The sequence below is a fragment of the Cygnus atratus genome, chromosome 3, assembly GCF_013377495.2.
Source record: "Cygnus atratus isolate AKBS03 ecotype Queensland, Australia chromosome 3, CAtr_DNAZoo_HiC_assembly, whole genome shotgun sequence".
NCBI classification, from domain to species: Eukaryota; Metazoa; Chordata; class Aves; order Anseriformes; family Anatidae; genus Cygnus; species Cygnus atratus.
The window spans coordinates 60,755,947-60,771,699 of record NC_066364.1 but is presented as its reverse complement, the minus strand read 5'-3'; the positions used below and the strand labels follow the sequence as shown (position 1 = coordinate 60,771,699).

General features: G+C 34.6%; 1 protein-coding gene and 1 long non-coding RNA gene across 3 annotated transcripts in view; both read left to right on the top strand.

The window, feature by feature from the left end:
* HBS1L (HBS1 like translational GTPase) overlaps positions 1–15,753 on the top strand; it is a 60,945-nt gene that overhangs the window by 4,596 nt on the left and 40,596 nt on the right. The window contains exons 3-5 of one of the 2 annotated variants that reach the window (XM_035539000.2): positions 342–479; positions 3,630–3,824; positions 4,470–4,976. In XM_035539000.2, the coding sequence (XP_035394893.1) occupies positions 342–479; positions 3,630–3,824; positions 4,470–4,976 (840 nt within the window). The remainder of the gene's footprint in view (positions 1–341; positions 480–3,629; positions 3,825–4,469; positions 4,977–15,753) is intronic. The other variant, XM_035539001.2, reaches the window with a different exon arrangement.
* Positions 4,983–14,001, top strand: LOC126913223 (uncharacterized). Its single transcript, XR_007707947.1, has 2 exons — positions 4,983–9,338; positions 12,710–14,001. It is a non-coding gene; the product is annotated as an uncharacterized LOC126913223 (long non-coding RNA).

Below are 15,753 nucleotides of genomic sequence, written 5' to 3'. Positions count from 1 at the left end.
AGCAGCATTTATTTTCATGCTATTTTTTTTTGCTGGCACTGAGTTAAAAAGGAAAAAAAAAAGCGGAGTAAGGTTATGAAGATGTTAGGCCATAGGTGATAATTCAGTATGAAAAATAGTTTTTCATACCTGGAATATATTTTTCTATTTGTGTACTGAACTTTGTAGAATAATTGCGTTACATAGACAGATACAAGGGTATTGCCCAGCCTGTCTTTTCACTTGGGTGAAAACTGGTCAGCATCCTAACTTTTTTTCTTGTAGATAGGTTTTGTTTTTGAAGGAAGAAATAATTGAATTGTTTTAATACTTTTTTTTTTTTTTTTTTTTACCTAATATAGCCGCTCAGTTTATCTACTCAAGACGAGACAAACCAGCAACATGTGCTGAGCCATTAGAAGAAGAATATGGCTACGAAGGTACAGAAGATACTGCTGGTTATTTTGCATCCAATCATCAGTTGGATGAAGTTGATAGAGGTAATTATAGAAAAATAATAGTTCTCAGAAGAATCTCTTTTATGACTTAAAGACTAACTAAAATAATCCTAGGTCAGTGTTTATTACATGAAAGACTCACGTTCACTATTTTGGTACTAGAATAGCGTTATTTTGTAAGCTGGTGTTAGAGCAGCACACTTCATGAACAATAGCATTGGTGGTGGTTCTTCAAATTCGTAACTACCTTTTGTGTTCCGCTTGTAACTTGCTTGCATACAGTGAAATATGGTCTTAGTTTATAATTGGAAATGAGATTTGATATGAAATTCAAACATAAGAACAGCTGTATTGTTTCAGACATCTAGCTCAATATTTTGACTCTAAAAATGGATGACTAGGGGAGAGTATGAAAAACAGAGTATTTATAGAATAGTCTCTTGCTTCTATTACATTCCAAATTATTGCAGTTAGGAGTATTTGACAGATTTTCTAAATCATGCATTTCCTTGAAACAATGTCTCTAGATTCCTGTATCCTCTAATTAGTCTTATCTAATATTGTTTTGAACCCACTGGACCTTGGTTTCCATTCAGTCCTGCAGCTGTAAGCTCCAGGTTCCAAGCAAAGTTCCACGCTGATTGACGTGGGAAAAAATACTTGCTTTTGTTTTTTAAACCTGCTAGCTGATAGCTTAATTAAATGTTTTGTGAAAAAAGATTCACAAGTGTCTTTCCTAAGTATTAATAGCTAATTTAGTTCTTAATTTTTTTGGGAATATTCAGGATTATTTTTATGATGTTAATAAGCACAAGGTAAAGTGTATCGGTGAATGAACAGACAATAAAATGTATGAATGAAATTTGTTATTTAAAACAGAACTTGCAGAAAATTCTGTAACAATAGACAAATCTAGATTCAATATCAAGTAAATTGGTAAAACCTATGATAATATGCAGACATACAGGTAAATCTGTTAAATTGGGGTGTAATAAACACGTTTTTGCAGCAGGAATTAATGCTGCATAGGGTAACTTAAAAAAGAGTCAGTCAGTCTGTGGATAAAGGTAGTTTAGACAACACAGTAGACTGGGTTTTTGAGACCAGATGGGGGGGGGGGAGAATCACTTTCCTCACCCTGCTGGCCACGCTTCTTTTGATGTAGCCCAGGGTTTGGTTGGCTTTCTGGGCTGCAAGTGCACCTTTCCAGCTCATGTTGAGCTTCTCATCAACCAACACCCCCAGGTCCTTCTCCTTAGGGCTGCTCTCAATCCATTCTCTGCCCAGCCTGTATTTGTGCTTAGGATTGCCCTGACCCAGATGCAGGATCTTGCACTTGGCCTTGTTGAACTTCATGAGGTTTACAAAGGCCCATCTCTCAAGCCTGTTCCAGTGCCTCTGGATGGCATCCCATGCCTCCAGCGTGCAACTTGGTGTCATCAGCAAACTTGCTGAGGGTGCACTCAATCCCACTGTACATGTTACCGATGTTAAACAGCACTGGTCCCAGCAGTGACCCCTGAGGAACACCACTTGTTACCAATCTCCACCTGGACATTGAGCTGTTGACCACAACTCTTTGAGTGCAACCATCCAGCTGATTCTTTACCCAATGAGTGGTCCATCTGTCAAGTCCATGTCTCTCCAATTTAGGGACAAGGATGTCATAGGGGACGGCGTCAAATGCTTTTCACAAGTCCAGGTAGATGATGTTAGTTGCTCTTTCCCTATTCACCAGTGCTGTAACCATGTCGTAGAAGGTCACCAAACTTGTCAGGCATGATCTGCCCTTAGTGAAGCCATGCTGGTTGTCACCAGTCACCTCCTTATTTTCCACGTGCCTTACCATAGTTTCCAGGAGGATCTGCTCCATGACCTTACCAGGCACAAAGGTGAAACTGACTGGTTTGCAGTTCTCTGGGTCTTCCTGTTTTCCCTTTTTTAAAATGGGGGTTATGTTTCCCCTCTTCCAGTCAGAAGGAACTTCACTGGACTGCCACAACTTCTCAAATATGACGGGATAGCAGCTTAGGAACTATAATCCGCAAGTTCCCTCAGGACCTGCAAAATGGCCAGCGAACACATTGTCCAGGGCTATGCCTGTACTTGTTTTGAAGAGCAAATGCAGGGAAGCATAGACTTGCTGTTTGCATTACGGATCAAGGCAGCTGATTTAAGTAACCTCGTGGAAGCTGGAGTTCTGTGGTGTTGGATTTGTTCAGCAGAGTTCTTTAATCCTCCCCATCTTTGAGGAGGTGTTCAAATAAAGAACCTGCAGTTTTCTTCATGTTGTTTAGTAGTCTTCCTGAAATTCGAACAACTGGCAGAAGATATTCATGATTTTCAAGATTTTCTTCTGTTGTGTTTGTACCTGATAAGAACACTACTTCCAGTGAATGGCAGCCTCATGAATATTCAGTCTCCAGTTGTGTGGAAAGTCAAGACATAATAAGGTTTATTTTAGTTGGCAATTTTACTGTCTACTTTAACTTAAAGTTTGCTTACCAAGTTGTATACTTTCTTGCATTGTGAGCTATGCTCAAATTCTGAAAATTGAAAATAGCTTCTATATATTTTTTCAGTTTAAGATTTGATTATTTAAGTTTTGTTTTAATTTCCCTTTACGTTCTGTGACATTTTTTCATAAAATCTCATTTTATCTGTACCATATTTCTGTATTCCTACGTAGAAATATGGTGCAGATAAAATGAGATTTTATGATCCAAAAGATGTTTTACAGTTTTAAGAAAGGTAAAGGTTGCAGGTAATTTGAAAGAGCTGACATGTTGATCCAGGGATGCTAGTATTTATTTATTTCTTGTTAGGGCCTGAGGGTCCCAAAAATGCTGTTTTATTTTAGATCTAAATTATAGCACCTGTAAACACTTAAAATGTGCTGTTAAAATTATTCAAAGTCATTTAGTAAGTCAATGCGGAATCCCATTTAAGGTGATTATTTGTATTTCTTCTCTGCAGTCAATTGTACGTTAAGATTTTTCAATTATGAGACTTTAATGAATATATAGTAGTCAGTAATATGTTTCTTGTAGTAATAGTTGAAATGAGTCAAATATTCTCCAGGGTTTGGGGGTAAAATTTATCATGGTAAGAAATCAGATGCATGGTGTTCGTAGGCTGCTCTATTAAGACTTTATTTTGTGCCAGTTTATAACAGTTATTTGTCTTTTGTAGCCCGTGTTAATTCATGCCTTGATCAAATGAGAGAAGTTTTGGCAGAGTCTGTACCAGAGCAAACAATGGTGCAAGCAGTACTGGATAGTAAATTTGATGTACAGAAGGCCTTGGATCTTGTGCTTTCCCAAGGCAGTAAGCAAAATGTGAAGACCCACAATGAGGATGCTATGATTGTAGGAAAGACGACAAAAGGTATACTAATATTTAATTGTTTGGATTCAAGATGATTCATTTCTATGTACAATTTAATTTTGGCTTCACAAGCTGTGAAGGTGATTATTGTTGCATTAGTAATTTACTGGAAGTTTTAAAAACACCAACTTCTATTTCTGTGGTCTAAAAAGCGTTTAAAGGAAGCAGTAGCTTTTCTTGAGTTGGAAGTCAAAACCTTAGTGTCGGCTTAAATTCTGACTGTAAGCAACCATCTGCATTTCACAGTAAATTTCTGTATTCTAATAAAGGACTTAATTGTGTGAATACATTTCCTAAGTTGTACTTAGTATTTGGTTGGTGAGCTGATATCTCCCATCCCAAATGCCTCCTTTTTTTTTTTTTTGGTAATATTTGTATAGTAACTCTCGTGTTTTTGTTTATACTTTAAATCTTCATAACCTTTGCTGGCATTTCTTTGCTGATTTGTAAAGTTTCTTAAGTATTTCAGTAGATAACCATAATTTAATTGTAGAACAGTGGATATATGTGAGTAACACGTAGTAATTAAATGCCTTTTCATGTTTCTTCTTGATTTTTGTTGCTGCTGTCTACTTAAAAAAAAAAAAAAATGGATGTTTCGTTGTGACTGCACTTCCATCTGAAAATTGGCTATTGTAAGGTAAGGAGACTTACTTTGTTGTCCAGAAATATTTATTAATAAAGACAGTTTCTCTTGTGCAGTAGAAAATGTTGCTGACAACACCAGCAAACCTGGGCTTGGAAACTTGACAGCCAAAGCTGGTTCAGCTTGTTACTCCTTAGTTGCAAATGACAAAATGCTCCTTAATGTTAAAAAATCCAGCGTACCTTCATCTGAAAAGAAAGGATCAAAATCCTCATCACTTGTTCTGTCTTCTTTCAGTGATGATTTGTGTAAAGGATCACTTTGTGAGCCTGTGAATAATCAGGCAGAGAATCAACTACCAGAAAGTGCTAATGTAATAAGTTTGATTCCTGACAGTGAAGATGTTTGCTTTAGCATAGGAAGTAACCCATCTGGAAATTCTTCCTTTAAGAAGTTCAAAAGCAAGGAGACACAGGACTTAAAATCCTTGCTGATGCAGAATGTGGCTTGTGATTCTCTGAGTCTTCAAGACAGCATTCCTCTTGTTTCCTCAAATGTTTCTGATGGTAATAGTAATGCAAATTTTTATAGTCCTCCTTGTATATCAAGTGCTTTAGGAAAATTGGCTCTTGATAATGAAGTCAGTCATACTGCAGATAGAAAGAATGAACTTCTTGAAAATTTTTCTTCACTTGCGCAAAGTAGAAAACAAGAAAGCCCCTCTTCACAGATGGCTGCTTTGCCGGTGTTAAGGTCTGGAAGTACATCATTGGCTGACTTACTTCAGGAGCACCAGGAAAGTAGTGCAAGCCACTGTTACTCTTTGGCTGATCTTTATACCCAGTCAACAGCAAGTCTCACAGATAGGAGTTTGGGAGCATCATCATTATCACAACTAGTAAGTCAAGCACAGACTTCAGGTGGGATGCCAGAGTTAACAGGATCTTTGTCTTCGCTAGCCCTCTCTACAGTTTCTCCACTAAAGGAAGTCGAGAACTTATCACTCTCTGATTTAATAGCAGAGGCTATTGAAGTAGATAATACTCAAGAAAAAAAGGACGTCTCCATGCTCAGTGTAACTGATTTGAGGCCCTCTAAAAGAACAAACATTGATTTAAGTGTCCTTTTAAAAAATGCAGATGCATCTGCAGAACAAAATGTAGTAGGACAGTCAAATATCTTAATTCCTGAAACAAAACATTTAAAAGTAAAGCAGGGAAAAAGTTCTGGTTTTGCTAAAACGAATAAAAAGATCAAAAGAGGGCTTACTTCTAAGAGGCAGGACTTGTCTCTTTCATGGGTGAAGGCTCTGTGTGCAAGACCTTCAGCTTTTGCTTTAACCTTATGTCTTCGTTATCCTCCAGAAGGATATAAGCGACACACAACTGGTATGCACAAAGCTTTCCTATACAGTAGACAAGTACAAGATGTAAAACCCAAGGAGATTGCTCCTATAACAGCCATAACACCGTTTGACTTCAAATCAGCATCTCCTGATGATATTGTGAAAGCTAAACAACAAAAAGCATTTACAAGACAGTAGTGCAAAGAAAAGTGAAATAATTGATGTTTATATCTTGGTATATTGGAAAAAAAAATAGGACCTATTTATAATCCAGAATTGAATTTTTAAACTTTTTAATTGACATGGTAATTCTCACTACTAGATTGGTAACAAATTTGTATGTGAACTTTTAAGGTGTTGCACTGAATGTTTTTATTTTTGCCTAATTTTCACTGACAATTTAACATTTTTAACTTTTATGAAGTCTTGAACTTTAGTATATAGATAATTCATGTACAAAATTTAGTAAACACTCTTAGACTTCTTGAAACACCCTTCTAGGTGTGTGTGTGTATATAGTTGGGAAGAACACTGAAGTATTTTTGTAAACAATTTAGTTTTGCTATGTGGTGTATAGTTTGGGAAGTGGGAACCTCAGTTTATATTACAACTGTTCTATTGAATATTCTTAAAGCTAAATATTCTCCTAAGGTATGTTACTGAACTACCACTCGTTACTGATTTATTTCCACTCAATGTCGCTATTCTCTTCTGTCTTTATTGTACTTAAAATATTACAACAGAAATACCTTCAGTTTTTAAAAACGTCACTAACCTCAGGTTTTGATTAATGGTTGTAATAGGACATGTATAGTTTTTGGTAGGACCAAATTTGTTGGGGAGCAAGTTGACAAAGTTAAAATTGCGTTCCCCACTCTTTCCACTCTCTAAGCAGCTGTGAAAATGTGTTTTTTTTTTTTGTAGATAAATACCTGGCATGTGTTTCATAAGAAGTTTTAGTAGATTCTACAGTTTATTCTCAAGTATTTCAGAAAAGTATTGGAATAACAATTCTCCTTTCAAATTTAGCATGGAGTCTTTGCTTAATGGAAAAAAAACAATTTGGGCAAAACATAGGTGCTGTTTGTATCTGCCTCTTGCATGTTTTGAAGAAAACTCCCATATTAGTGAACGTGTGTTCTTTTCTACTGTTGGCACCCATCACTGTTATTTTAAAGGTTTACACTGAAGATTAGAATCAGGACATTTTGGACTTAATTTTTTAGCTGGTTACCATATTCCGATGCCCTCGTTAGTCAAATTAGTAACTGCATGTATGTATCAATTTTTCTATTAGTATACATTAATTCTTTTAGTATACATTAATTCTTTTAATATACTTCCAGTGTCAATGTCAGTGTTTTAGATCCTGATCAGCAATATGTGCAATAAGGGTACTGCTGCAACTAAAAAAAGAAATAAAATACATTTGTATACTCTACTGCCATACATTTATCCCTACTAAACTTGGCAGCTAGTATGGAACAGGAGATAAAATTTTAATCTATTTTAAATCTAGTTTTCATTCAGCATGTTGTATCAAAAAGAATGCAAAAACTGAGGCTTATTCTTGACTTCAGGTTGCACTATAATTTTCTTTCTAAATCAAAACAAATACGTTCCAGTGCTCTCAGGTACAGATTTCATGTTCTGTATATTTTGATCGTTCATCTAGTCGATACTAGCTGTTGTCTTTTAGGACTATGTTGACTATGTTATGTTGACTTTTAGGACAGTTTGACCTCTGACCTCTTGAATAAAATTGATATTTCTTATCCTTACTAATAAAAGTTTTATCTAATAGCACTGCTGCAGTGTTTATGTTCTAGGTTACATGTTAAATGTAGCTGTCTGTATCTGTACTTAGTTCAAGTGCCTTAAAGCATTGAAGTGTAAGTAATACAATGCAGCATACATACTATGTTCTCATAAGTTCATCAGCAGGAACAGACTTGATATGCTTTCTTCACCTTTTTGTTGAGGATCTCCTTTTCTCCATAAACTAACATCCAAAGAGTTTCTGGAGCCTTCTTGGTTAGTGTCACGTGCCTGTTCAAGCTCTGTTGTGGAGGTCTGGCTGCTACAGATTGTACATATACACTATTTGCTTCATTTGTTAGTCTTAACAGCAAATTCTGATTTTTGAACAGCCTTAAATACTTTTTAGCAATCTGTTAATCTGGAGTTAGTCCAACTATTAACTTCATACTGCTATAAAGTTGAAATGTATTTTTCCCGCTGAGGCAAAATGGCTTACTTGGAGAAGTTTAATTATTAAAGTTCAAATTTTCCAAAATGGTTCATGTTTTTCTAGTAGGAAAATTATATTTTTTAAAAGTAAAATGTTAGTCCAAAGCTTGATGTAGGCATGTCTGGCTATACAATGAGATGTTTTTGCTTTCTTATGTTCCAAATACTATTTGGGCTCTAATTAAAAAATGCATGTTATTAGAAAACTCTACCTACAAAAATGTTAATTTTATTTTTTCCTTTTAAATCTTTTCTCTTGTTCTTGTTGAACTTTTCATTGTTGTTGGTCTGTTTTCTCATTCCCTCGACTGCTGTTCTTTGCCTCAGACTTCTTAGCATTTGTAATAACTTCAGAGCCAAATACTGGATATGTACCAAGATGTATGTTACATGGGTTCATTTGGGTTGTATGTACAAGTAGTAGGTAGCAATGTGTAGTACTTGGAAATCAGTTCTGGCATGGGTTTCATGTAGATTAGACTTTGAACAAGTGAGTGAAGCTAAAGGGCATCAGCATTATATGTTTATAGGAGGTCTTACTATGGGATTGATACCTTAGTAAACAACTTTGGATCTTGTTTGGTAGCTAGCTTTTCATATATAAATATTTTTTCATTTGCATGTATCTCAGTGTTGTCAGTGATGTTGAAGAAGCAGTACATGCTGTTCAGTGTATAAGGAGGGGAGAGGGATTTTTTTCTTCAGTTTGTAATACTGAATCCTGAAATGAGCCTCGAATTAGTACAAACCTGCAGGCTGAGCACTGGAAAGCTATGTGATGGATAAACCTGAATTCCAGTGAATTTTCAGCAGAGATTTATTTCAATGTTTGCAAAATTTTATTTTTTTTTCAAACCAAAGGTAACGTTGTTCAAATGAAAAAGGTATTTTGATAATTTCCTTAGTTATTCATTAATTTCCCTGATATTTTCCATAATGAGAACCAGGTTTGTTTTATCAGTGACAGTTTAAATTGTCCTAGAATTACAATACTGCATGATACTATCGTATATGGTATTTTTACATAAGAGCTCTGTTCCGTCTTTGCACTGAAGTGTGTCTGCCTAATGAACATTAGATTTAGTTGTCAGTCTGTCTATTTTATGCTTAAAATAATAAGCTTATTTTATTGATTTGTGTATATCTATTTTTTCCCCCTGTTTTGCAGCTAGTATGTGTTTTTGTCTAATATGAGCTAGCTGTATTATTTGTTTTGGAATTCACGTATTTACATTGTAAAATATTTGTGTCTATGTTGACAAATACAGACATGCAAAAGATAATATTTAAGCTACATAGACCTACTGCTGGTGTTGGACTGTATACTCTTAAGGTATTGTGTGCATTAAATTTATTTTGTACGTATTTTTTAATTAAGTGGCTGCTGAATATTTTTTTATATAAATTTGCCTTTTGGATATTGCTTTATGTGCTTAAATAAAATGTATATTCTGAAGTACTGACTTAATTACAATTTCTTGTTCTTCTACCTACTAGAAATGGAGTTGTAATTTAATGTTCTATAATGAGTTTTTCTGTTGTGGAAACAGACTGCAATTCTTATCTAGGTTTGCACAGCATTATTCTTTTCATGGAGGATTCTTCAGGAGAAAGTAAGGCAAAAACTGGTATATGCTAGTGCATCTTCAGATACTGTATTGGGGCTCCAATTGGCTTTTGGTTACAAATGGGTTTTTGAAGTTATTAAGATCATCTTAATAGCATTTTCAAACCTTATCAGGGTCTTAGAAAGGAAACGATATCAGTGAAAGAAAGAAAAAAAGCTCTAAAAAGCTCTCTAATACTAGCTCTTTGTTATAGTAGAAAGTCAAGCTACTACAGCTGAATAAAAAAAAAAAAACACAACCTTTCTGAATACATCTTCCATTTTTCTCTTTTAAGTTTCTTTTTCTAGCTGAACTTGTTTTGGAAAGTTAGGGTAAATTGATTTTGATTTCTATCTGAACTTGTTTTGGAAAATCTGGGCAAATTGAAAGTCAAAATAAAATACGAGAAGAGTAGGAAAATAACAGCTCCTGCTGGGATATCAGAAATGATTGCTGCAGTGTACGCTTTGGACTGTGATTTTAATATAGTTAGATTATTTTTAATCACAACAGAAAATGATGTTTTTTTCAAAGTATAGGATGTTAGAAGCATAAAATTCAGATTTTAAAACCATGACGTTAAAACTTCACATATCTAGCTTTTATTTGTTATTCAGAAATAGCTATATGAGTAATTTCTCATTGAATTGTTCAGACAATTCTCAGGATCTTAAACTTCAGAAGCAGCCAGGTACTTGAATTTCTGGAACTGTTGTACAATAATATTTCGAAGAGACTAGCTGGTACAGAGAGTTAGTCTGTGTAATTTTGTGTTCTGACTTTTTTACTCTAATCATGTAATTCAAATACATTTTTCAGTAATCAACAATTTCTGAAACTCAAAACGTAAGCAAAAAGTTTCAGAGCAACTACTACTGCTGCAAAAATGAATAGCTATGCGAAATTGTATGAAGATAGGGTATGAATTGTTTTTATGGAGTATAGGTAGTTAATTACAGTACCTTTTACAAGGGCACTAGTCAAATACAGTCTTCTGTGTCTCTGAAATCTTAAGTGTTCAGTTTTGCAAAGTTCTTGTTTAAATATTTTTTATATTAAATGTTGATTATGAGTTGGGGTTGGGAAGGGAAAAAAAGCAAAATTTCATCTCATTATAATTCACTAACTATTGAAAGTGGTTGCTTATCTGCTTTTTTTTTCTTTGAGAATTGAGGTAATTTTTAATCGATAACGTCCTTTTTTTTTTTTTTCTGAAATACAGACAGTTGATAAACTCTTAAGTGGATTTTATGTTCAATTCACAATGTTCGATCTTCTGTTTAGATGATGAGGAAATGTCATTACTCCAAATTATCTAAACTTCTGTGTGCTAATGTTTTTGACATTACAGGATTTTTCCGTGGGGATGTAAGAGAAAAGTTTTTTTTGTTTGTTTGTTTTTTTCTGAAATGGGTGTGTTTATTCTCTAGTAGAAAACATGGATGAAACAACAATCAAAGCCACTGGCGATTTATTTACTTTTCAGCAGCTCTCTTGTGCTTCCTAAATCACAACTTGCTAAAAATTACAGATTTATGAAGACACAGTGCAAACTGTGTATAATGAGAATACGGGTGCTCTAGAGAAGGTTTTTTTTTTTTTTTTTACTAGTGAGGTATTCATTTATCACGTCAATAGCAGATAAAGATGGACCTTCTCTTCATATTTCAATTGGCTATCTTGAGTCTCCTTGCATCTATAAAATCAGAGTGAAATCTTAGTGTTTTTTTTTTTTGTTTTGTTTTGTTTTTTAGGTGGTGATGTTCTTCACATACATAGCATTGCTCAGGTGTCTGTTTTTTTTCTGAGCAGTGACTGCTTAGTGATATTCAGAGATTCCAACTTGAAGTGCGCTGTTGCAGTATGTTTGCTCTCACTATAGTCAGAGAAGCTGCAAAGTTCAAATTTCTCAAAAATGTTTATGTAAAAATGGTACCTTCTTAGTCAAAAGGATCTGCATTCTGTGCATATTTGTTTAATTTCTGTTTGCTTTTTCTGGCTAAACTACATTTTCATTTTTTTTTTACCCATGTTAGTATTTCAGAACAAATACAGATACTGGTGAGTGAGCTAGATTCTATTCCATTTCAGGCACTGTTAACGGAATTGTTAACCACTTTATGACACTAAGATTTTTGGTTTTAGTGATGCATGAGCAAGAAGGAGGTCAGATCTCTGTAAATGTGCCATCCTTGCAGGAAATAAAAAATACTGTGAACTGAGTATGGTTAGTTTGATTGGTGGTAGGTAGCAAGGAATATAGTCTTTTTTTTTTTTTTTTTTTAATGAAGGCATTGTCATAGTTGAACTCTTTGGGGGCACTAGCTATTTTGTATTATGGTTGTTTCTCAAGACTAGCAGGGGCCTTTTTAGGGCTATATGTATAAATACTTGACAAGAAACAAGTTTTGCAGTAAAGAGGCAAAATTGAAAGTAAGGCACCGGAAGTTGAAAAGCCTTACTCATGATGTGCCAGATAATCTAGGAATAGAATGCAGGTCTCAAGCTCAAGACTAGTTTTCTAAATACTGGACTGTACTGCTTTGTGGCTGTTAACAAGTGTGTATTTCTTCACTGGCATTTATTGCTGATTTATGATTTTTATTAATAGTGCAGGTATTCAGATTATTGACGTAGTTATGAAGACGTTCTAGGCAGTTTCAAGAATACAGCCCACAAGCAAAACAACTAGATGCTTAGCTTGCATTTTGTTAACATTGTTTATCTTTCAATTTTCTAGAATTCTTTCTTCGCCTCTCCTGTATAAATATCTTCCTTCACTTTTGCTTTACACCAAAAAAAAACAAAAAACAAAAAAAAAAACATGAACGCTACCACAGTGTGTAATTAATGTAATTAGCTTTTTCTTTTCAGTCAGTTAAACTCAGTAAAGTTTGATTTTGATCCATAATGATGGGGGTTTCTCAGTCCAAGTACAAATACTTGTTTTGTCTTCTGGCTTTATAGCCAGAATATCAGTTGGACATTGATATTAACAGGTAACTTTGGTCACTTCTGCTGTGTTGTTATGGGCAGATGAAGTTGGGGATCTTACTGAAAAAACTCATGAACTGATATTTTTCAATTTTATTTTTAGGGACAATTCCAAAGAAATCTTGGAGGAAAAAAAAACATTCTGAAGTTTAATGGTGATGTCCAGTATATTTTCACTAGCCAAGATGAAACCCTGAGGTTTTACTTCCACTTACCATGCATGAAAATCAGTTGACTGTGCCCATGTGGCCCAGAAGAATTTTTTTCCCCCAACTTCTATTGGCTTTGCTAACTATTCAGTAATAGCAGTTCTCAAATGCCTGCTAAGCCTATTGTACTTAGTGATACTCAGGTACTGCATGTATTCAGTCTGTCACAAGGAGAATATGTTCTTTACTGAGTGGAAATGTAAGAAATCTCACATGACTGATGATAGATCTTAAATCATGGAAAGTAATGAGAATTTAAGACTTCCGTGTTTTAGGTAAGAAAAATGTATACACAGACTTTAAGAGAAGTTACTGAATCTTGACATAAGGTACTGTGTGGGTTTTAGAAAGGAAGTGGCTTATTTCAGGGAAAAATGTGTCATCAGCAATGAAAAGCTTTTTAAAATCCTTTGAGATACCTCTTTGAGCTTCTCCTTGTATATATTGTACACCTACACTGGAAAAAGTGACACTCCAGGCGTTTTCTGAGTTTTCTTTTATGGTCCTTTAACACTAGCATGGTTTACCTTTTTCAGACAAAGTATACACCAATGCACAGTTGATCATTTGCACAATTGACTACATCATGTATAAAAGTTGGGTATTTTGGTTGGAAACTGAGAGCTTAGACTAAAAATGGTTGTATCCTTTTTAGAAATTCGGGATTTCAGAAGGACCAGAGATCCTGGGGAAACAGTAGCTCTACTTGTTCTTACAGTGGCCTTCTATTATCAGTCCTTTCAGATTATGGTAAAGATCAACCACCATTTTCTTTTTTTCGGTGTCTCTAGAAGGTAAAGTGAAAAATGTACAAAAATCTCAGATGTGATTGCTGGAGTGCAAGAAAGGTATGGTTGGAGTCACAGTTTTTAAAAATCTTGTTAATTGAAAGTCTGCAAGGTAATGCACTCTTCACTTCCTATTTTAGTAAAACATACATTTTTCTGTCATATACATAACAATTTGTCGTATACGTGAATTTTCTCTGTTAACATGTGAGAACTATATATCTGTAGATTCATTGTTAGTGTTGAAGGGCAGTTTTCTTCTTAAGAAGATCATTGGAAAGTCAATATAGCAGTGGGCGCAGTAAGTTGAAGTTCCTTCTTTCCTTGTATTTCTTTTTATTCTGGGTGGACCATGTGTCTAAAGTTGTTTAATAAACACAAACAGTATTGAATGTCCATTATTAATATGTCAAGGTTTTAAATACTTGGTTTATATAGCATTGGACTGTCATATTTGGATAAATACGGCACTGAGAACACCAGTCAGTCTAATGCTGGTTCAGCATGAGCATTCTGAATAATCAGAATCATTAGAATATGAGGCAGGCTGGTGTGAGGAATTCATACTACAATGGTTAAAAGATGTAAAAAGTTAGAAAAGAAATAAAAAGTTGTTTTCATCATAGGATTCTGAAGTTCTGAAAAATGGTTGTAGAATTATGTACAACTCATATGAAAACTATATGGTAAATACAGAACCTCGTCTTTGAAAACATAACTTAAGGAAATAGTCTTTCAGAAATTAAGACTACAGAGACATCTCATACAAGGACTAATTTATTATTTTATACGTTTTTATCAGGTCATTGATCAGATTTTTGTATTGTCTGTGAGAATTATTTTTTTTCTAATTAATTGAATTGACAGTTAGTGTTCTTCAATAATAGTGAGTGTTCAGCTTTACCGTTCCTAACCAACACTTACCCCACAGCAGGAAACAAAATTCAGGGACACTTGCTTTAATGATCTATTCATTTAAAAGCAGCTTAATTAGATTATTTATATTTTATCCCTCTGTTTTCTGAGGTAGAATACTGTTCTTTAGAGACAACCCACTCTTTGCAGCATGTATCATTTAGCAATTCTAGGGATAAATGATTGCTGCTGTAGTGCTGTTGTATTATCAATTTAGAAGTTGTAACTTGCCTGAAGTTTGCATTTGAGTACTCAAAGCAAGGGTGTTGACAAGACTTAGACAGTGGTATTTCCACAGTTGTACAACAATGCATTTCAGCTGTATAGTTAACCTAAACATTAGAAGTATTAGTGTATCAAATCCAAAATTGTCGGAATAAAAGAGGCAGTTTAAAATATAATCAGTTACCAACAAAAAGGAGCTTGAATTCTAATAGGAAGCACATGTAAAAATTCAGAAATGAAATTAAAGGGCAAAAAAAATCCTGCAAAGATGTTAAAATACAAGCATAAAATACAACATTGCTTTACAATGTATGTTTTATGCTAGATATCTTTCCCTGCAAAAGCTATTGTTTCTTCCCTGTAAAATTTACGTTATCAATACCTGCTGTATCTCTGTACTGTCTTCTGGATGTGTTTCTGCAGTATCATAGATTTGCTTATTATATGTGGTTCAGTATTGTTACAAAACTTGTTAGTCAAACTCTGCCGTATTATGGCATCAACAGAAATTCTGCCCACTCACTGCTTGTGTGCCTCTGGTTTTACCCAAACTGTTTTGTCCTTGGGTGTTAAAATATTACCCCTTTTTAATCATCTTCCTTGTGTATGCTTTCATGATACCATGATTCTTTCATGATGCCTGACACATTTCAGTGTTCAGAGTAGACAGTTACAAATGCTTTCAGTCCCAGGTTCTTCCCTCCCTTCCCGTGACATTTAAAATTTGCAGTCAGAATCTCTGGTAGAAATTTATGCTTAAAAAGCCATAAGCTTGGAAAAGTAGGGTTGTTGGTAACTTTAATATAAAAGATACCTGTGTGTGCAGAACATGTGATGCCCAGTTGACAGAGACTGTAACTTGTTGTTGCTTCAGTTCTTCCATATTTTTACTGCATTTAAAAACTCACGTTAAATGGAAATTTTATATCTAATTAATTCCAGAATATGAGTTGAAGTTGTTTTGGGTACTCCTTGTTTGAGTCCTTGTTAACCCCTTTTTGTGGTTTTAG